The sequence below is a fragment of the Cannabis sativa genome, chromosome 8 (assembly GCF_029168945.1).
Source record: "Cannabis sativa cultivar Pink pepper isolate KNU-18-1 chromosome 8, ASM2916894v1, whole genome shotgun sequence".
In the NCBI taxonomy this organism is placed as follows: Eukaryota; Viridiplantae; Streptophyta; class Magnoliopsida; order Rosales; family Cannabaceae; genus Cannabis; species Cannabis sativa.
In genome coordinates, this window is record NC_083608.1 from 15,746,348 (window position 1) to 15,769,403 (window position 23,056).

The 23,056-nt window shown below is 35.1% G+C and overlaps 3 protein-coding genes across 4 annotated transcripts; 2 read left to right on the forward strand and 1 right to left on the reverse strand.

Annotated features, from left to right (window-relative positions):
- Positions 1 to 144: 144 nt before the first annotated feature.
- Positions 145 to 19,150, reverse strand: LOC115700590 (ribulose bisphosphate carboxylase/oxygenase activase, chloroplastic). Its single transcript, XM_030628182.2, has 12 exons — positions 18,736 to 19,150; positions 18,565 to 18,650; positions 18,162 to 18,171; positions 17,623 to 17,685; positions 16,065 to 16,178; positions 15,762 to 15,823; positions 5,052 to 5,106; positions 4,608 to 4,809; positions 4,174 to 4,280; positions 3,843 to 3,898; positions 513 to 605; positions 145 to 423 (listed from the first exon to the last, which is right to left on the reverse strand). The coding sequence occupies exons 1-12, from the start codon at positions 19,043 to 19,045 to the stop codon at positions 316 to 318; spliced, it is 1,266 nt and encodes a 421-aa protein (XP_030484042.2). The 5' UTR covers positions 19,046 to 19,150; the 3' UTR covers positions 145 to 315.
- On the forward strand, positions 6,738 to 9,005 carry LOC115700589 (uncharacterized). 2 transcript variants are annotated; one of them, XM_061102449.1, is made up of 2 exons: positions 6,738 to 6,862; positions 7,216 to 9,005. In XM_061102449.1, exon 2 carries the CDS (start codon positions 7,291 to 7,293, stop codon positions 8,773 to 8,775), a length of 1,485 nt encoding a protein of 494 aa, XP_060958432.1. In that variant the 5' UTR covers positions 6,738 to 6,862; positions 7,216 to 7,290; the 3' UTR covers positions 8,776 to 9,005. The 2 variants fall into 2 exon arrangements, with proteins under 2 accessions (XP_060958432.1, XP_060958431.1); XM_061102448.1 differs by lacking the exon at positions 6,738 to 6,862 and adding an exon at positions 6,962 to 7,133.
- On the forward strand, positions 12,276 to 15,571 carry LOC115700588 (DEAD-box ATP-dependent RNA helicase 28). The gene has a single exon (XM_030628181.2). It carries the CDS (start codon positions 13,096 to 13,098, stop codon positions 15,322 to 15,324), a length of 2,229 nt encoding a protein of 742 aa, XP_030484041.2. The 5' UTR covers positions 12,276 to 13,095; the 3' UTR covers positions 15,325 to 15,571.
- Positions 19,151 to 23,056: the final 3,906 nt, after the last annotated feature.

The window sequence follows — 23,056 nt, forward strand, 5'->3', positions numbered from 1 at the left end:
CAGCAAACCAATCACTTTTAGACTTTACAAATTCATGTACTGTATTATAATTTACATTTTGGGTGGCCTTAATGATGTTGTAATTTTAAATTCATGATGCAAATATTTTTATTGTTATGAATAGCGAAATTGTGTTCAGAGATATATTAACAAATTGGATTATTTTGTTATTTATTAAGACATCATTCTAAATTTGAAGGAGAAATTTTGACGCTAACAAAACAAAAATGGAAATAATTTCAAAGAAAAAAAAACAAAACAAAACAAAACAGATGAAAATGAAAATGATCCAGCATGACCATCCAAAATTCTATTCTAGTCATCCATGTTCTTCATGTATTCCTTTGAAAGTTTAGTCTCCATTATTAACTTCTGTTCTTTAATCAGAGAATAACCTGATTCAAGCAAGGCTTCTATTGTTTGCTGTTCATCAAAAGAAGGAAAATATTAAAGTCATCCTCACCCCTACTAAACACAAATTTCAAAACACATGTTGATTTTAGTAAAATTACCTTTGGAGGAGTAAAAACAGGAAGCTTTTCCAGCTTTTTTCTTTTGAGTAGTGTGTTGCCAAGATTTTCAACACCACCAATATCCTCTACCCACTAATATAAAAAATATCATTTAAAGAAGAATCAGAATCAGACATATAAACATGCATGAAAAACTTGTACAAATTTGGTTATTCATAATGGATGCATTGCAATCTAGTAAGTGTATTGTATGTATCCATTAAAAAGGTTGCTTCTAGGAATTTCATATTAAGTCTCATTTTCTTTGACCATAATCCAAAAGCTCAAATTTACTGGTTGTCTTTTTTACCAATCAAATCCTCCATACATCATGTAAAATTTCTCACAAAATACTTTCATGATAGTTTATAAAGTATTAGTTGAAATCCTAATGTTTCTCTCTTGATCATTTTCTCACATTCTCAAACTATGTAGTAACAAATTTAATAAGACTCAGGTTATACTAGCTTAAAGTTACTGCGTCCTCATTTTGATCCAAGTTTAGTTTGTATAAAGATTCTATTAATAACTTAAGGGTTATTTGCGGCATAACCTCCTATAGTGGTCAGGTATTTGCAACTAACCCCCAATTCTAAAATTTTGGTGGTAAAACCTCCTAAACTGATATTCTGTTAGCAATTAGCCATTTCCGTCTATTTTTGGCTGTTAAATGCCATGTTGTACTATCCTACATGGACAATGTGTACACATGGAATAATTGTATTGGTCCACGTAAATAAATATTTAAAAAAAAATAAAAAATTAATTATTTTAATTAAAAAGTTTTTTTTTAAAAAAAAAATCAAATAAAAAAATCTTTATTTTTTCTTAATACATTTTCTATTTTTTTTTTCCAGAACCTTCCATCGTCTTCTTCATCTCTCTTTCATCATCTTCTTCTCCATTATCTCCCAACACCACCACCATTACTACCACTACCCACCATTATCAAAATCATCCACCAGGATTCAAACATAAACCCATATGTCAACACAAACAAACAAATACCTGCCTACATTTCATATCCAAATCCCATGAAACAAACAAACCCAAAAAAAAAAAATAACAAATCACAAATAAAAAAAAAACCTACATCTATCATTGGAGCCATTAATACCCACTGAGAAAAAGAGGAGCGGAAGGTGCGATGAGATCCGGAGAGAAGAAAAGGGGTGTAGCGAGATCAGGAGATTTCGAACTTGGCGAGGCCATCAATGGCTAAGCCGACGGTGGTCGGATGTGGCCCATCACAGTCACGCCGAGAGGAACGTGAGAGAGAGGGGACGAGAAACCGAAGAGAGCGAACGATGAGGAGCCATTAATGGCGGCCAATGGAGATCTGCAAATCAGATCTAAGAATCTGAACCAAAGAAAAAATTAAAAAGAAGAGGGAGAGATCGAGACAGATGAAGAGGGATGCCATTCGTGGCTTGTATTTTTGCTGTAGATGGACGGAGACAACCTTCCGGCGTTGGGTCGAGCTAAACGCAAAGAGAGAAAGAAAGAAAGAAATCGGATGGTGGTTTGGGGTTGGCTGTGTGTTACGTGCAGTCTATGATGGCACGTTACAAGCTAAGTGATGCCCACAAGTTGGCCAAGTGGTGGCGCATGTTGTGGTGCATGCAGGTGGCATGCTGATGCTTAGTTTGTATGCAGTGGCATTTTCGTAAATATCTTCAATATTGTCCGGATCGGGACGGGACTTGGTATTCACCATTTATTTGGGTCTACAAATAGAATGGTGCAATCGGTTTGGCGAAACTAGGTGATTTGGTATATGGTGCTTCCCATATGTCTACAGAGCAAAAATCATCTATGTTTCTGGTAGAAGGCTAAAAGCTCAGAATGCTCTTTAAGGGGGTACTCTGGTGTCAGCTCTCCACCACCCCTTGCACCTTTGTGCTAAGTGAGCTACTACTAGCCAGTGGGGACTAGTAGGGCGGGCATATGAGGACCACGAGGGGACTCATATGTCTCCATGAGTTGGAGTACTCATGGACATTATCGGGCCGACCCGGTAGTGCGTCGAAGAAAGCTACCAGAGGTTCAATGGTACGTTTCCCTTGGCTTGTCGGTATGCCGCTTGCACGGGACGTAGCCTAGATCCTCAAAGAGACGTCGTGGTGCGCCTAGGCCACGAGTCTCAACACGAGATGACACGGGTAGTCATTCGTGGGCTAGCTTGCATACACGCATGGGACGGATGCACCATGTTGGAAAAGGACAGAGGTCGAATGTATGCAACTGGTTTGGTGGCTTGTCTTGAGGGCCTGCCAACATGCGTGGAGGCATGGCGCCTTGAGGATTGGTCCATGGACGTATGGGAGTCCTTGGGCGACGAGGGTGACTATTCGGACAGTATCGAATGGGGCATGATAGAGGCGTTGGCACGTTGGCTTGGTGTTGGCATCTCGCCACACATGCTACCTTGGTCACGAGTGACAAGGTGAGCGTCGGTGTTGGGATTTGTCTGACCATGGTGGGAACCTATGGACAGTGCGAGTATCTTGGCTAGAGAGTCTCGGTACATGAATGCACTCATGGATGCTTGCGAGCATGACTCGGCGGGAGTTGTTCGAGAGACGGGAGTGTGCCCGAGGCACACGGTCGCGCGAAAAATGAGCCCATTGTTACTCGGATGGTTGGAAGGCTGACCTTGGCTTAGAGAAGTCAAGGTGCCGCACGGGTGTTCCGCTGCCTGAAAAGGTGAGCCCGTGACACTGTGGATGGACGGAGACAATCAGATGGGTGGTTGTGTTGTGCGATAATGACAGGGAGAGGGTGATGCAGGAGGGAGGAGGGAGATGTGGTGTGATAATATTAGGGTTTTTTTTTTAGTTTTTAATTTAATTATGTTTTTCTTTCAAAAAAAAAAATTAATTATGTTTTAAATTTTATTTATTTCAATTTTTTTTTTTCCAATTTCAAATTATTTTTAATTATTTTTTTATTTTTTTAAATAATTATTTATGTGGACCAATAAAATTGTGACACGTGTACACTGTGTACACGTAGACATTCCAACATGGCATTTAACAGCCAAAAATAGACGGAAAGGGCTAATTGCTAACAGAATATCAGTTTAGGAGGTTTTACCACCAAAATTTTAGAATTGGGGGTTAGTTGCAAATACCTGACCACTATAGGAGGTTATGCCGCAAATAACCCATAACTTAATTAATAGTGGAACAAAATAAAAAACTCTGTCACATAATTATAAAACATAAAATATTCAGCAGGTAAACAAACTTCCAGAAACTCTTAAAAAGTATTTGTAAGATTTGAAATACTAATAAAGTAGCCTAATCTCTATAACAGATGGATTCATACCTTGGAAATAGACCTGTCATATGTTCGAGACCTTAGGGCTCCATAGAAATCTAGTGCTGTAAAATCACCAAAATTAATAAATAAAATAATAATGATATATTTCCAAAAAAAGGTTTTTTTTTTTTTTTGCAAGACAATACAGACAGAAGAGATTGTGCTTGCACAGTCACGATCTACTAAAAAGATCTCTCATGTAACTTAAGCAAGTAATATAAATTTCGTTCATAGTAGTTTCTTTAATTTTCAGTAAATAACTCGAAACCCCACAAAAAGTTTTGGTTACTTTAAAATCGTTCCTTGTGTGCACCATTAAAAATAGTAAATAAGATACCTTGATTAGGAAATGTCTTCACAATGTTTATCACCTCATCTTTAGATATGCCATCTTTCTCATACATTCTATGAACGATATTCACAATGTCCTCAAGATTTGGCTGCCTGATAACCCAAAAATGATAAAATATCAAAAGCTTTTAGCTAATGGAAAGGAAGCAATACTGCATCTGATATAAATCATTTATCTTTTATTTGGATAATATAGGACTTAAAACATACAACATAGCTAACAATTATAAAATTATTTAGTGCTAAAAAATGAAGTTAACACCACGAGCGACTGGTTCCAGTCATATTGCTTAAAAAAAGGTAGAAAGCTCATATGATTGATAGGGAAACAATGGCCACTAATAACACAGAAGGCTCACACAATCTAATGCATAATCCAAACAAAAAGGCAAGAAACTGAGTAAGGAAACAATCACGTACCAATAAAATTTCTCCATTCTTCCATCACGAATCAAGGGGGCATAAATTTTTGAGAAATCATTCCCAGTAACAATGATAGGAACTCGGTTTGAAATATCTGACTCTCGCCAGTCTTGTCCAACACTCACTCTTGTAGGATTATCAGCCAGATTCATGAGTGTCCCAACAACAATTTGATTGTTGACTGTCATCTGAGTGTTTCCTATGTGACAGCAAAGAGGAAACATGTTTTACTAAAGTAAATTAGCACAAGTACGATATAGAAAAACTAATATGCACTTCAAATTATAAAGGGAAAATGTGGAGGATGTCAATAATGAACTGCTAGAAGTATTTATGAAAACAAGGAGTCAAAGACACACATAAAAAGAAATCAAATTGCTATCCTAGCGCTTACTATAGGAAGTAAAATTCATAACTTCTTATAAAAAAAAGAAAACTCACCAAATCTACCAAGTCCAGCATCAATGTCATTGATCATTAAGCAGCTCATCTTGCCCTGAGATGGTTAAAAGAAACTTTTCTGTCAGAGTATATAACAAGTAGAAAGCAGACACCTCTCAAAGTGCTATTCTTTCCGTTGCTTATTAAAAAAATTGACAAATAATTATCATACATGAATAAGTTGAAAACAATCACTAAAAGCAACCACCAAAAAGACAACAAAAGATTACAGAAAAATAATATCAATCTCTAAGAAAATCAGACAAAGAGACTCCATTAAACTCAACATTACATAACCATAATGCTGTCCAGAGACATTCACACTTCAATGACTAAATGATACAGGGTATTTAGGAGCAAAACCAGCCTCCATACCAATGGAAGTGAACCTAGTCTCAAACTCAGTAAAGACAAAGGTGAACCTCTACCTAACCAAACTTCTTATCGTAGCCTTATAGGCAATCTATCTCACCATTATGAGACCAGATATTTCGTTTGTTGTCAATCAATTAAGTCAATATCTGACTTGCCCTCGTCTTCCACATCTTCAACCAAAAAACTGAATACTACAATACCTCAAAATTACCCCTGGTCAGGGACTCTTCTTCCCGTTCAACACTTCCCCAACAGTATCAACTTATGCAAAGACCAGCCTTTCAACTGACAATGTCCAAATCTCTTTCTTTGCTGATGTCGACTGGGGTAGTTGCCAAGACATCAGACAATCTATCTCTGGATATTGCGTTTTTATTGGTTCCTCTCTGGTCTCCTGGAAGTCAAAAAAACATCAGACCGTGTCCCGTTCCTCAGCAGAAGCATAGTACAGAGCAATGGCCAACGTAACATGTGAAGTCACTTGAATCCTTGCCCTCCTCAAAGACCTTGGCATCAATCACATACCACCCACATGCCTTTACTGCCACAACACCACTGCCCTTCACATCAGCAAGAATCCGGTGTTCCACGAACGAACAATACATGTCGAGATTGACTGCCATTTCATCCGGGAGAAAGTCAAGCAAGGGTCTCTCAAGCTCATACATGTTCAATCAATAAACAACCTAGCTCATATCTTCACTGAAGCCTTATTTCCATCTTCCTTTACTGAAATTGTATCAAAGATGGGTGCGATAAATTTATACACTCCATCTTTTGGGCTGTTAGTCAGTTAGTTCCTTTTAAGTTAGTTGCAACTAAATTAGTCAACCCCTAACTAACTTCAGTCCACTAGCTTACAATTCGCCTATATATAAAACTTGTACTCTTCTTCTCAGATTCAAGCTGAGACAGTATCAATATACAAGAAACATTCCTTTCTTGCTTTATTTCTCACATTTTCTATTGCCAATTAAGGAAAAGAGAATGACAAAAACAATAAAGGGCTTCCCTAGATTCAACAAAACCAGTGGATCTAAACAAATTAAATATCTATCAATCTAATGCTATCTGGCATAGGAGTGCAGTAGTGTTGAGAAATAGCATAGTGATAGCTGTAGTAAGCTAGTGGACTAAATATCCAAAAGAAAAACTTATTATCTGATTCTCCTAGTTATCTAGTTATAATGGAATGAAAATATCCAAAAATAAAGATAACTAGATAACTAGGAGAATCAGATAATAAGTTTCATAAACGTTTTATATATATATATATATCTGTGTGTGTCTTAACTTTGGAATTTTGTCTCAAAAGAAATTGTACAAACAATAACAGAAAAGTTCCAACTCCAATACATGGGTTTTAACTTTTAAGCAAATCCCAGAAATCATGAATAACATTTGAGAACTGTGTGTCATTCTATTTCAAAGAAAAGGTCAGGTTCTGTTTCTTCCGTTTTTCAATTAAGATTAAAAAAATTCAAGTCTCCTCAGACCTCGGAGTTCATCAAAATGATGTAAACATCACTAAAACGTACAGACACAACGCTACCTAGAATTTCATACCCAAAGTTTTCTTAATTACGGTTCTCCATGTAGGACAAAACAACAATTGATATTTAATTGATTTTATATTATAAATTATTAGTAAAATACATGTGTCAACAATTGATTTGATAGAATTCAAAAGAGAATGTAATATAGAATGTAAGTTTTTAATTTTCAATTTGAACCAAGATAAGAACATTTGCAGGGTTTTAATTTTTCTTTCTTTTTTGAAAATTTGCAGGTTTTCATTGCAACAGGCATAGACCTTGAACGGAGTATATCAACTTTATAAGCTCTTCTTCATACATTGCTTTTAATGGAAAACCCCAATACAGAAACAACAATAAATCCACCACCACCTCCGGAACAAGAACCAGACTCCAAAAAGCTCAAGATGTCCACGACGACCACTTCCGATGACGAACACACTACTACAGCCGCCGCCGCTACAGGCGAAGAGACCAAGAAACCGAGATACAAGCGACGAAAGGTTGCAATTTTCTTTGCATATTGCGGTGTTGGATATCAAGGTATGCAGAAAAACCCAGGTGCGAAAACCATCGAGGGTGATCTTGAGGAAGGACTCTATCATGCCGGCGCCGTTCCGGAACATGATCGTAACAAACCCCAACGCTATGATTGGGCTCGGTCGGCCCGTACCGATAAGGGCGTCAGCGCTGTGGGGCAAGTGGTCTCTGGCCGTTTCTACGTGGACCCACCAGGCTTTGTCGACCGCCTGAATGCTAATCTTTCCCCGCAGATTCGGATATTTGGGTACAAGCGTGTGACGGGTTCGTTTAACGCCAAAAAGTTCTGTGATCGGAGAAGGTATGTGTATCTTATTCCGGTGTTTGCTCTTGATCCAAATTCGCATCCTAATAGGGAGAGCGTAATGGCTAGTTTGGGTTCTGGGAATGAGCTCTTCAAGTGCCATGAATGCTCTGAGAGGGGGCGTAAGGTTGTTGGTTTAATGGGCAAGCGTAGTTATGAATTAAGTGGTTCGCGTTTTGACCTGGACATTTCGTCGAACACTGAGAATGCTGGCATTTCTTCAGCAAATGGTAATGCCAGTGATCCAAGTTCGGAGCAGATAGGCGAAATTAAACCTGAATATGAGAATGCTGAAAGCAACAAGGTTCAAGATGGAGTCTTGGATTCGAACGAGGGTAATGCTGCAAAGGACACTACTAATTTCTCTTATGGTGAGAATGAGAAAGAAAGGTTTAATAGAATTCTGAACTATTATGTGGGGACTCATAACTTCCATAACTTTACCACCAGAACAAAAGCCGTAGACCCTGCAGCTTGGCGCTTCATCATTTCGTTCAATGCTGACACCGTAGTAACAGTTGAAGGCATGGAATTTGTCAAGTGTGAGGTGGTGGGACAGAGCTTCATGCTTCATCAGATAAGGAAGCTGATTGGGCTTGCTGTTGCAGTGATGAGGAACTGTGCTCCGGAGTCATTGATAGAGAAGGCCCTGCAAAAGGATGTTAACATGACTGTGCCAACTGCCCCTGAAGTTGGGTTGTACTTGGATGAGTGTTTCTTTACATCATATAACCAAAAGTGGAAAGACACTCATGAAGAGCTATCGATGAAAGAGTATGAACAAGAGGCGTTAGCCTTTAAAATGAAGCATATATACGCTCATATTGCATTGACTGAGCAGAAAGAAGGTGTGGTGGCTCTATGGTTGCACTCTCTCAACCACAGGAACTATCCGGATTTAGAAGTAGTTAACGATGAAATTGCAAGTAACAAGATTAGTACTGAAGCAGAGAATTGCAATGCTGAGTGAAATGTCTTGCCAGGCATCAGTTCTCTACATTCAATTATGTAGGCCTTCTTTTTTATCAGCTCCTTCCTGCTGATTATTTTTGCTATAGAACTCTTCATATCTTTAATGTTTTATTTTTATGAACAAAATAATTCATGCAATGCACCATAAGATGGTCCTTTGGTGCTACTTTAATCTTATTTGATTTGACTTGAGTAAACTTCTGTTCATTAAGCTCTTATGTTAACCTATGGAAAGTTTCTGTATGTTTTATGGATTATTTACTCTGCAGCCGCATGTATCTCAAATTTTGTTTTGTACTAAAGAAATTGTTTAAAACTGAATATCTCCCAAAAAGAAAAAAGAAAAAAATTACAACAGACATCATCTTCTAAAACATGTACAGCCAGAGTTTCCTATTACTAAGTCAATAAATCAAGATAGAACTTAATCCTCATGGGATTGGACAATTTAGTCCAAACTTATGTTTGACACATTTTTTAAGTTTGGGATTGGACAAAGATATCCCAACCTACCAATTTAATCCCATTCTATTTGGGAATTAAGGCTATTTTAACCCAATAAGGTGATATGTTCAATTGGATTACACTGGACTAAAAATTAGAATTAGATTGGATATATTAGTACTCGGTCGTGTTTGGTGTAATACAAAATTAAATAAAGTATAAAATATTTTAAAATAAATTTATATAAATAATTATTTTATAAATATAAAATTGTAATTTAAATTAAATAATATGTAATAAAAATAAAAATTCTAAAAATTAAGTAAATAAAAAATATTTGAAATCTTTTTATATTAATTTTTAAATAAAATAATATATATTATACCTTTAAAAATTAGGTTATATGAAAAAAAAAAATCGTGAGTACCTTGGACTAAATTATCCCAACCTTCTGGTGGGTTAAAATAGTCCCAAGCTCATGCGATTAATTTGAAAGAAGGGATATAATTACCCAATCCCATCTAAATATAAAAAAGTACCAAACAAGGCTTAGGACTATTTTGTCCAATCCCAAGCCTTAACAAGGTCTTAGAATTTGGGTTAAAATTCATATTTTTTATTTTTATTTTTATAATATGAATTTTAAACTTTAAAATCATAAATTTTTTTAAATGGAAATAAAATTTTATTAACAAGACAAATCGTCTACTAGAGTACTCATTGAAAATTCAATTTGGAAATTAATAGATTGCTCTAGTAAAACTATGAATCACTCTGTTAGCAAAACGATACATAAACAATAAAGAGACTTCGCTCATATAATTAAACAAATGTATACAGTCATTAACAACTAAACCAAAAAGAGAGTGTAAATAGCCTCTACTACCACTAAACAACCTATCTCAAGAACCATTGCTGACTAATCTTTTTCCTTGATCCAACTAAGAACCTCCCGAATGCCCATAATTTCAGCCAACTGTGGTGCCACATTGGTCACAACAATAAACAGTATGAGATTAAATAAGAGGGCCCAACTGATTGCGAGCTATCAATCCATATCCAAACTGATGAGCAACAGCGAATAATGCAACATCAACATTTACCTTGATTCTCATAAGGCTTTACCCAAACTTTAGCACTATCTTGTGCCACACCACTCAGCAATGGTGTAATCACCATTTGTATGAGTATTCTTCCATTGTTCAAGATACAATTTTGCAAACGTAACTACATTATTCACACTAGAGTTTTCTTATTCCAAACAAATTTATTTTGAGCTCGTCAAATACCCCAACAAATCTCCGCTACCTCGCTTTGCTTCTCCTTACCCACCCTAGCACCCAACTGTTGGAACCAACTAGAATAGTAATCCCCAACATCATTCAAACCAATACCAACAGTATCACAAGCCAAACATTGAGAAGCAAACGACAAAAAGGACAATGCCTTTGTACTGGGACATGCTTTAAACTAAGTCAATACATTGTCGGAAGACACAAGTACAAGCACGCCATATAAAATCCTTCACCTTGGGAGGAATTTTTAGTTGCCACAAATTGCGCCAAAACCCAGAATTTGGATCATCACTTCGCCCCTTTAAACATTGTAGCAACTTATACACACTCTTCAGCATATAGAAACCTTAAGCCTCTCTTACTCCAATGAAAACAATCATTCATGACCTCATCACTTAAAGAAATACTCAAAATAAGCTGCCTATCTCGCTCATCAAACAAATCATGAATCACATCCTCATCCCATCGCTTAACATTAACTTGAAATAAGCTCTGCACCACCTTACCAGCCAGCCCTAGATGACGAGAAACAACATACGACTCCACCTCATGGCAACCAAGGAGCCTCCAAAATAGAGGCATGCGACCCATCACCAATTCGCAGACAAGGCCTAGATGTAACAAGAAATTCAGTCTTCCAAATACTCCTCCAAACAAAATTAGGATTATCACGAAGCTCTACAACAAGAAACGAACCATTGGAGAAATACCTAGCTTTAAAAAAAATGACCCACTAATGAATATTCAACACTCCTGCTTCCCAAGCAAGGAAAGATTAAAATCTCGTAGATTATGAAAGCTCATATCTCCTTGATTTTCATGATAAGTCATACGATCCCCACTCATTTAATGAATTTCTTTCCGTTGAGTGGAAGAAGAACGCCACCAAAACCTAGACATAGTCTTCTCAAGGTCTCGACTCACTTCTAAAGGGAACAAAAAAATGCTCATAACATAACTTGGGAGAGATTGAACAACAGCTTTTTGAATGTAACGTGATGGTATTACAATCATTTTAATAGCTTAATAGCTTAAAAGTTTTGGGTTCGAACCCATGATCTCTCCTTTTTTTCCTATCCCTGCCTCACCACTAAGCTAGCCTTAGTGGTTTACTCACACAAGATTGAACAACAATCTTTATTAATACTTCTTTACTCACACGAGACAGAAGCTTCTCATACTACTCTTGTAGTCTTTTTTAGGTCCACTCATTCAGAAAACTTAAAATATAATTTGTAAAATTTTATAAAATTTCTTAAAAATATTTGGCTTTATTATTAACAAAAAAGTTAAAATTTTTATATACATTTATTAAAAAAATTATACTCCATTTAGTCTTACACCAATACTAAAATAATCCCTCCAATCCAATATAATTCTAACTAATAGTCCAATCAAACGAAGATAACTAAGAAGAGTTTAAGTATTAAAAGAAAAATTTATTCAAAATATTGGCAAAATTTAACTGTCAAATAATTTTTTTTCATATTTTTACAATAAATAAATAATTTTTTACATTTTTTATTTTGTTTTAATTTTATGGTAACCTATAAAACAACATAAAATATATATATATACAAATAAAAAACAGCATACAAGAAAACAACATGAAAAAATATTCATATTTTTTGGAAAAAAAAAAACTTATAAATTGGAAAAATATTTAAAATTCCCTTAAATTGTATTTTTGTATTTTTTTTTTTTTTTTACTTTTTCATACAATTTTATTCTATTTCATATTTTCACCAAATCTACAAATTCTGCCATTTCTTCCCAAATCCCAGCAAAAACACCCAAATCGCTTATGTGGCAAGATAACTAAGAAGAGTTTCTGTCACTCCAGTCCTCACTAGTGTTGAGCTTACCCAGAGGAAGTACCCCGGTAAAGATGGGGCATTTGACCTCCACACAAACGAGCATGGCGAGAGTGGTAATGAACCATTCAACGAAACAAGTTTAAAAAATAGAAGACTTTACAGGAGTACAATTCCATTCAGCCTTCAAATGCTACTACTACACTCAAGCACAGACTCAAACTGATTCTATGCAGAATCTCCCATTTCCTTAAATTTCATTTAAATTTAACAACCCACCAGATGCCACATAATACAAGACAGTAGCATTATGGCTCTATATGCCTTATCCGTATCCCACAGCCGATAGGGTACTTGCTTTCGATAGCCTTTGTACCATAAACAACTAATTTCCAACAGAAATGGCTGGCTTTATAAGCCTTATCCCTATCCCATCCAGGTTTTGATTGCACGTGACCGAATCATTTATCGGAATATTCCACCTTTGGGCATCCGAAGGGTTAAAGAGAGCCGTGGCTGGCTGGGTGACCTAGAAAGAGAGGGAGTGAGCAGAGGTTTCGTGGTTGATGAGAGATAGAAGAGTATTGAGGGGTTAGGGTTTAAAATTAGGTCATTTAGGTATTTATATATTTTCAGAAATATTACTAATAAATAAATTGTTTTAAAAATACATATAACTATAACTTTCGGCCGTCTCAGTTATTTTGCAAAAACCACTCTAAAACCCTCGAAACCTCTGCGTCTAGATTTCTTCTTTCTAATCCAATGGCTCCAAGCTTCGTATTCGAACCCCCAAGCGATGAAGAAAACGAGCTTTCGGAGGCTGAAGACGAAATAGATGAGGAAGAAGAAGAAGGAGAAGTAGAAGAAGTTGAGAAACAAAAACCCTCAAAAAAATCTCAATCTCCGTGGGACTTCGCTGCATTTTCTGAGTCAGTCGCCGAAGAACACGCCCGTAGAAGCACGACTTCGGTCGATTTCAAGATCTCAAAAGTCCTAGAGAGACAGTCTAACCCAGCCGCCGCTACCGCTACAGCCGAAGAAGACGAAGATAGCGATAGCTCCGAATCGGAGGAGCCAGACAGACAAGAAGATTACAGACCGGAAGCTGATGAAGACGATGATTCCAACGCTGTTGTTAACAGTAAGTCATTTTTTTCCTCTTCCGATGGAACATCGTTCCATGCTAATTCATTCTTGGAGCTCAATTTGTCACGCCCTTTGCTTCGTGCTTGCGAGGCTTTGGGTTACGCCAAACCTACGCCCATTCAGGCGGCGTGTATACCGTTGGCGTTGTCTGGTCGTGATATTTGTGGGAGTGCAATAACTGGTTCGGGAAAGACTGCTGCTTTTGCTTTGCCCACTTTGGAGAGGTTACTGTATCGCCCAAAACGAATGCCAGCAATTAGGGTTCTTATCCTCACCCCAACCAGAGAGTTGGCCCTCCAGGTAACCAGCATGATTGAGAAACTTGCCCAATTTACCGATATCAGATGTTGTCGGATTATTGGAGGAGTTTCAGTAAGGGAACAAGAGGCATCCTTGAGATCAATGCCAGATATTGTTGTGGCTACTCCAGGTCGTATGATAGATCATTTACGTAATTCTATGTCAGTGGATTTGGAAGATCTTGCTGTTCTTATTCTTGATGAAGCTGATCGTCTTTTGGAGCTTGGATTTAGTGCTGAAATTCATGAGCTGGTTCGGCTTTGTTCCAAGAAGAGACAGACCATGCTTTTTTCGGCAACAATGACCGAACAAGTTGATGAACTTGTTAAGCTTTCTCTGAATAAACCATTGCGACTCTCTGCTGATCCATCCAGCAAACGACCAGCAAAGCTTACAGAGGAGGTCGTTCGGCTACGACGAATGCGCGAAGTAAACCAAGAAGCTGTTCTTCTTTCATTATGCTCGAGAACATTTACTTCTAAAGTGATCATTTTCAGTGGAACAAAACAGGCTGCACATAGGCTAAAGATTTTGTTTGGTTTAGCTGGCTTGAAAGCTGCTGAGCTTCATGGTAATCTTACTCAAGTCCAGCGTCTTGATGCTTTGGAACTCTTCAGGAAGCAGGGAGTGGATTTTCTAATCGCAACTGATGTAGCAGCTCGTGGACTTGACATCATTGGTGTTGAAACAGTCATAAATTATGCGTGCCCTCGTGATCTCACAAGCTATGTTCATCGAGTGGGCCGAACGGCCAGAGCTGGTAGAGAAGGATATGCTGTTACATTGGTCACGGATAATGATCGATCTCTTCTGAAAGCTATTGCAAAGAGGGCTGGTTCAAAGTTGAAAAGCCGCACTGTTCCGGAGCAAACTATAGCTAAGTGGTCCAGGTTAATCGAGAAGATGGAAGATCAAGTGGCTGCAGTTATTCAAGATGAGATTGAAGAGAGAGCACTTAGAAAAGCTGAAATGGAGGCCACAAAGGCAGAAAATTTGATTGCTCACAGAGATGAAATCTTTTCTCGCCCTAAAAGGACGTGGTTTGTGACGGAAAAGGAGAAGCAGCTTACTGTGAATGCAGCTAAGTCATTTTCTGACAAAGGAAAGATCTCTGGAAATGAAATAACCAGTGCCCAACAAGCTGAAGATCTAAAGATGAAGGAAAAGAGGAAACGGGAGCGAGAGAAGAACTTACCAAGGAAGAAGCGCCGAAAACTTGAAGCAGCTAGAGAAATGTTGGAGATGGAAAGTGAAAATTTAGAAGATAGTGGTGATAAAAAAGAAATGTCACTAGTTGACCTGGCGTATCGGCGTGCTAAAGCTGTGAAGGCAAAGAAAAAGGCCGTGGATGCTGGCAAGATTGTGATGAAGGTTGTCAAGAAATCTAAGAATTCTTCGAAAAGAACTCCATCGAGGACAGAAGAGATGAAAGAGCTATTTGAAAGCGACATGACTGACAGAAAACAGAAAAGAAACTTCAGTGGGGAAGGAATGAAAAAATCCAAGAGTTCCTTTAAAAGCAAGTCAAGGTATAAGCGCAAATAGCAACTTCAAGTGCGCCTTGTTACAGCAGCTGTGAAGTGAGTTGGCAACAAAACAATTTTACTTGTTTTTGCTCTTGTTATGAGTATTTGCAAAGCAATTTTGGCAGAGGGAAAAGAGTAGGATTGATACTTATGGAATGGAGTTGTATTTTTTATTTATTTAAATTCTAAAGTAACCTAGTTAATGATCTGTTTTTGAATTTGAACTCTTCATCTATGTTATAGGGAGAGAACTTTCCTTGCCCCTATTTCTCTTGTAACTGCGGTTAAGAAATTTTTATTCTTCTTTATCATAACCAACAACAAAAAATTATAAGCAGGAAATAATTAACATGAAGCATGAAATGAAATGAAAAAAAAAGAGAGAGAGACAATATATACTATTTAATTTCACAAGACATACACATAAGGAGTAGTGAAAGTGGTAAAGCTTCTAACTTGGTTCTGGACCACTTGAGAAGCTGCTCTATAGCGTTCGCGAATCAGTTTCCCTGGTTCTCCTGAAGTAAAACATTTTAAATTGCTGCGGAATTCAGATGTGTACTTTCAGAAGAAAAAGAATCAGACATACTTCAGTACAAAAATATATAAATGAAACATCCTTGCAGTAATACTATTCATAGAAAACATAAAACAAAAAGTTCCCACATGTATTTTTATAGAACACCAAACAGAAAAGAATAATAGCTGTAAAAATATGATCAGGCATGTGATCTTAGTCATGATAGAGAATCATCTTACCAGCTCTTTCTGACTCTAGTTCCCCAGCTGACATAATTACAGGTTCAACTCCCATGGCCTGGAATATAAGTTCAGTCTGAAATGATTTTCCTTGCCCTTTTCCTCCCCAAATACCTGTAAGAGTAAATTTTAAAATTCAGCATGTTATGTAAAGCTCTAAATTCTAATCATTATCAACCATTCACAACTCAGTACAAGAGGTTGACAATAAAATAGCTTCAAAGCACAAAAGTTTATTGAGAAGAAATTCAGAAAAAGAAAAAATCACATATAAAAATCAATGTGAAGATTTCCTGTAATATTGATAAATTCATCTGTTCTTACAAATAAACGAGGTATCACATTACAGTTTGCCATGCTTTGTTCTTCTTTAGTGTAAATGTGATATAATAAAGGAGGGTGTCACAATTCCAGTTTCCGATTATTCTTTGTTCTTTATAGAGGCAAAGGATTGCTATTAGTGCAATATCTTAGTAAAATTTGAAAGTTTTTTGTTTGGCTATGGTATTTGAATTAATAAGCAAAGAGTGCTTTTAGGCATCAATGCTCAAGAAGATTTCAATATGAAACTAGCTGATTCAGTGAGGTACAAAGATGGTAGTTGGCCATTCATTTATCTGGGTTCGCCTATGAGAGTTAATCCTGGAATGCTGTATTCTGGCAGTGTAATAGCTTTGTGAAAATATCAAGTGGAAAATGGAAGAAGATTCAGATTTTGGGAGGAACCTTGGTGCACTGATAGAACTGTAGCAATCTCTTCTCCAGATTTTTATTAAGTTCCTAGATTTCGACAAAGGTTTGATTGATATAGAACTGTATGTAGTTTTCCTTGTTCAGACTCCATTTCATAAGAAACTTGACCGATAAATTTCCTTGTTGGGACTTTCATTTTCTACAAACTAAAATGCCGTAATCGTAAACAAACATATTTGCAACAGAATTCAAATAGAAGGGTCTGGTTGCCAGATCCCTCAGCCAGAGCAACAGGACTATTTACGCCAATGTAGTGTCGCTCCAGAACCATTCCATGGAGTAATGTACAACATCATCTATGTAATTTATTTCTACATTGCTTCAGTAATACTATAGATTACTCCAGTTTGGAATAGCACTGGTGCCGGAGCAGCACTCTCATCCAAAAGTCTATACTATATTTACACAGAACAAACTTAAAAGAACAATCAAACAGATCTTCACCTTTTCTTATATTATCTATAAGACACAAGACTCTAATTGGCTGCCCTCAACAACCGTTACACCGTTACACATCAAAATTTTAAGTATATTCATCTAAACATAACAAAACAAAAGAGTATGGGCTAGTAGCTAAAATCTCTTAAAACTAATCAACCTTACCGCTGCACCAACAACAGCACAGCAAAAATAACAACAGAAACTCCTATTCTCTCAAGCATAACAATTAGAAAATTCAGTTCCCTGACATTTTTATTAAAAGAGACTAACCCATAATATATGGAATTAAGGAAAATGTGCTGGAACTTAAACTATTATAATGAAGTAAGAATAACATTTAAAAAAATAAATGTGACATAAATACCTAGGATCAGAGGAACTTTTGTCTTGAGGATATGAGCTAGGTAGTTTTTGGTAATGTGGCACACTGCATAAACAAACAAGCATTAGAGTGAGACAGAACAAGAAAAATAAGTAAGAGGCATGAGTGCGAGAAAATGTTGCACCAATGCATTAACATATAAGAAGAGGCAGAGAAGCTTCACTCTTCAATAAAGAATAATATGATTGGCTTTATGGTTTTTTATATATGGAAATCTTATGTAAAATAAAAGACGACATATGGAACCTCATTTAACTCCCACTCCCATGACTTACACTCAAACCAAGACCTAGGGAAATTCTACCATATCTCACCGCATATGGTTTGTTGCATATTTTCCAGAAGAGAAAACAAGAAAATAAGAGCAACTAAACAATTGTTGCCAATGAAATTAAACAAAAAGTATTATCCTTCTCAACATAAATATGAAGAAAACTAGAATATTTCTACCACATTTCCGATATAGCTTCCTTGTGAAGTCTTCAAAGAACTTTACTGTTTTCAAATTACACTGAACTTACCAACTTTATCCTGTCAATTCAAACAGAAGCCACAAGCAATTAGTAAAATGGTTGAACGTATCATTAAACATTAATTCGTAAGATGAAATTCAACAAAACAACATACTAAAGAGAGAAAGAACAAACAATCAGTAAGGTAAATGAAATCATTAAGAGAGAAAGAGAGAGATTAGAAATCGCTATAAAATTTGATTTATAATTAGGCCAGCAATAGCATGAAATGAAATAAATTATAGATGCATCGTAACAACATATTAGAAAGAAAACTATTGGCAAAACTAACATCGACCAGGAATGATGAATATGATCCAATGCAGCAGTGGAAATGGAGATAAGTGTAACAACGATAACAACTAGGAAAATTGAAGTTTGTGTAAAGGTGAAGTGATGAAGATGAAACTACCATGAAGAGAGGAGCGATGTAGTAATCTCCTTGAAGGTACTCAAATGACTTCGTCACCTTTTGGCGATAATCAAACACAATATCCGCTGCCAAATTCATATGAAAACTTCTCAATCAAAACCCTAAGACTTTCGTATGCGAAACAAAATTGAGAATTAAAAGTCTGCTTACAGTCTCGGCCGAGAAAATTCCCGGCGAAGAGATCATCGATGACGCCAGACCTAGCTCCGACGGCGATATTCATGTTATCTGCTTCTTTACCCAATCTGTAGAGGTAATCCTGACCTTGGGAGTCTTTGGACTCCCAGGACGACTGCTTTGACAGCCTCTTCTTCTTCGGGGCATCATCCTCGGCAGCGGGAGGCGAATTCGGTGCACAGGAAAGGGAAAATGAAGACAATTTGTTAGTGTTGGGGAGAGTAGAAGAGTTTGGGAAGAAGGAAAATGTAGGAGATGAACTGCAGAGCGCCATTGACGCCATTGCTGAGGATGAGTGAGTTTTGAGTTGTTATGTGGATAGGGAAATTCTGTTTGGCGCCACAAGTTAAGTTAACGGAAACACATGATCTATTCTTTAGGATTTGGAGGTAAAATGACACACTAGGCCACTAAATTAAATTAGGATGTTCAATACAATTCAATAACAATCGAAGGATACAATCATACAATTATAACCAACTGATAAATATTAGATATCTAATTAGATATCCAATTGTTATAAGATCAAATTGCATGTTATTTTTGAAATCCAATTAGATCAGATTAGATATTAGATAGGGTAAATTGAAAAATAATACTTTTACTAATCAATTGATTAAATTTACCTCTAATTTTGTATTTAATTAAAACATACCTCTTTTTACATGTATTGTACCCAAAATACCCTGACATAAGAGAATCACATGATAGTATCTTGAAGTAACATGGGCAATAACACGGATAAAATTTGTACAATATTTAAAAAAAGAGATAAAAATGATAGACTTTAAAAAAGGGATAAAAATAAAAGAGAACAATATAAAAAGGGTATACAGTACAATTTCCTCTATTGGATGTGGTATCTAAAAATCTAATAAATCTAATATCCAATTGAACTAATTAGTATTTTAATTTAGTTTGATTGAGTAATTAGATTTTATATTCTTATACGTAAAATATATATAAAAATTAACATTAAAATTTTACTCTTTTTTCTTAGTTTAGATGGATCTATTCCAATCCAATACATACTCGACTTAAAATATTAAATGGATCTGATCCGATTCAAAAAATATTAGGTCTAAAATATTAAAATATTGAATAAATCTAAATCAAACAAATAAATATACATGAAATACATCTAACGAATAGAACCGATCCAATCCAACATTCATTGGATGACTGAAATTAATTGGATTGGATCAGATGGTAAAATCTAACATCTAATATATAATTGGATCGAATTTGGATAAACCTAAAAATATTGGATGTGATCCAATGAACACCCCTAAATTTACAAACAATGTCACTCAATTACATTTAATATAATTATTATTATTATTTTTAATATAAATATAAAACTTATATTAATTTGTCATATTAACCAAAAGATAAGAGTGTAATTAAACAGGAACATCACCCCTGTTGAAAATTCGATCTAGAAAAGAACAAGATGTTTTAGCAAGACTGTGAGCAACCATGCTAGCATATCGTTTAATTAAAAACAAGGAAGCATTGTTTAAAGATACAAGAAGTTTACGATAATTTTCTATAATAATCCAAAATAAGAAAGTATATAGGTAATGAATTCCCAATAGCTTATACTGCTACCAAGCAATCTGATTCCACCTTCACTTTTCGTCATGATTGAGTTTAAATATAGCTTAGCACTTCATTTATACCAATTACTTCAGCCAAATTTGGAGTGCTTAAAAAAACAAAACTCCCTGACTTAGCCATCACTAATTCCCCTTGAGAGTCTCGAACGACTATGCCATAACCAACACAGTTCGATCACAAAAAATGGTGGCATCAACAATTACTTTGATTGCATTCTCCTACGACTTAACCCAAATTTCAGCTTCACCACCGTCTTTTAAAATTGAAAAACAAACCTCTTAACCTCTATTTTGCGCTAACTTCTATTGCACAAGACAACTCATAAATGAGATAAGAATACCATCCACCGTAGCATACTTTTAGTTTCAAACTAAATCGTTTCGAGCCTTTCATAACCCTCAGCACAGCATAGCAACCTCCCCTTACTTGTCATTACTGCACTTTTGCAAAATAATTATTATTTTTAATTAATGGCTTTATACTATTTTAATAAGGTGTCAAACACTACAAAAGGTGACAAAATATTATTGGTGTAATTTAATATCAGGTCTCACATTTTTTGATTTAATAACTAATATAAAAAATTGAGTCACATTAGTGTGGTGTTGAAAATCTTAAGGTGCCTAATAATAATATTCATTTTGTATATATTTTGAGAAAATGAATTTGTAATGCATGAGATAGTTGATAAAAATATTATGAGCTATTCTATTATGTTATTTTGATATTTTGTTATTTGGAATATCTTAATATATCTTTAGTATAAATTAGATGTTTGAGTGAATATAAAGGAGGATATTATCTTTTTTTCTTTTTTGAAAATGAAATTATAATTTTATTGGAGCTTAAATTATAGGTCCATGGTCTCTGGATCATTAGCTTAAAACACTGTCAAGGGTATGAATAAAAGTTGTATATCGATGGTCGGAAAATTTTTTTGTTTTGATTTGTCAAAATAGTAATTATTTATTTTATAATAAACACTTTCATTAATATAGTAACTCATGTACTAAGACTCATTAATGTTCCAACCACGTAAAAATTCTCTTTTCTAATATTCATTAATTATTTCATGCAACTCTAATTAATAGTTGACGAAAATCTCAGTCAACAATAATAAAAAAGATTGGGCATCATTGTTACATAGCAATTGTAATAACCAGGATCGATCCAAGCATTTGTAGGAACTTGGGCAAAAAATAAAATTCAACCCCCAAAATATATATTTAGGCTAATAGGTATTAGATTTAGTTTTTTTATTTATTAAAAAAAAAAAAAACTAATAAGTCTGTATTGGAACTCTTATTTGTACTTAATATTTATAAAACTATAATTTTCTTCTAATTTTATCAGTACAAACTCCATTTTGAATTTATTAAAAGAATATTTAGAAATAATTCATACTATATATTTCTGTCTATACCTAATGATCTAGAAATTGAGTCTAATATGTCTCCTGTTTAAGATAATAATAGAGTTTGTAGTGATGAAATTAGATAAACATTACAATATTTTTACAAATATTAGGTACTTATGCAGCTAAAAATAAACATTGAGTTTATGCAGTTTACAAACTTAAAACTTTGTGTATTTATGTCACTATTTACGAATTGGACTCCGATTGGGGAAAAACAAATGGGACTTCGGTTGTTTGTAAAGGTGGAAGGTTTGATTTTGGGGACAATGATGTCGTTAGTGCAGTGGACGTCGAAGGCAAAGAAGGAGTAGAGGGAAAGGGCGTGGAGTTCTGACTGGGATAGGGAGCTCTGGTTGTGTTTGGGACGTTGGTGGCATGAAGAGGACGAAGAAGAAAAAATAAAGAAAAAATAAGAAAAAAAATAAATTTTATGATTTTAAAATAATTATTTTAGTTTTTTTTTTCAGTTTTAAATTATTTTTAATTAAATTATAATTGGGGAATTACTCCATATACTATTTTTTAAATTTTTTTTTTCAAATTTACGGTTTGGATTTCTAATGTGGTTTTTCGGTAATTTCTATGCGGGTAGCTATACGATTTTTTGTTGCAATTTAGGTCTCCGCTAGTTGCAATAAGAGTTTCTATGTAGAATTCCGTAAAAAATACACAAAAAAAAAAAAAAAAAAAAAAAAAACTGTTTAAAGTATAAAAATAAAAAAGCTCCATTGTAATTTGGACCAATAAAAAACTAAGGGCAACTTCAATGGCAAAAGCCAAATTTATTGTTAAATCAACACTAAAGAATACTATTTTAATACTATTTTTTTTTTCAATTCCAACCATAACACTAAAAATTGCACTAAAAAATATATTCTTTGTTATTATATTATTTTATTAAATTATCATATAAATATAAAAATTTAATCATAACTATATTATTTTAATGTTAAAAAAAGAAAAAGAAAATTTGGTGTAATCTATAGTGTTCCACTAAAAATAGTGAAATATTATAGACTCCCATGTATATAGGATAGAATTTAGTGTTTCATTAGAACAAATTTGTGTCTAAACTCCACTATTTTTATGATTTTAGTGTCCAAGAAGCCCTAACATATGATATTTTATTAATATTTATTATCTAACAAATCAATTATAAACAAACTAATAGACTTTTAAAAAAATATGACCTTAATACCAATTTTTAAAGTTAGGACTTATCAGCACCAAATATATGTTTTTAGGACCCGTAATTTT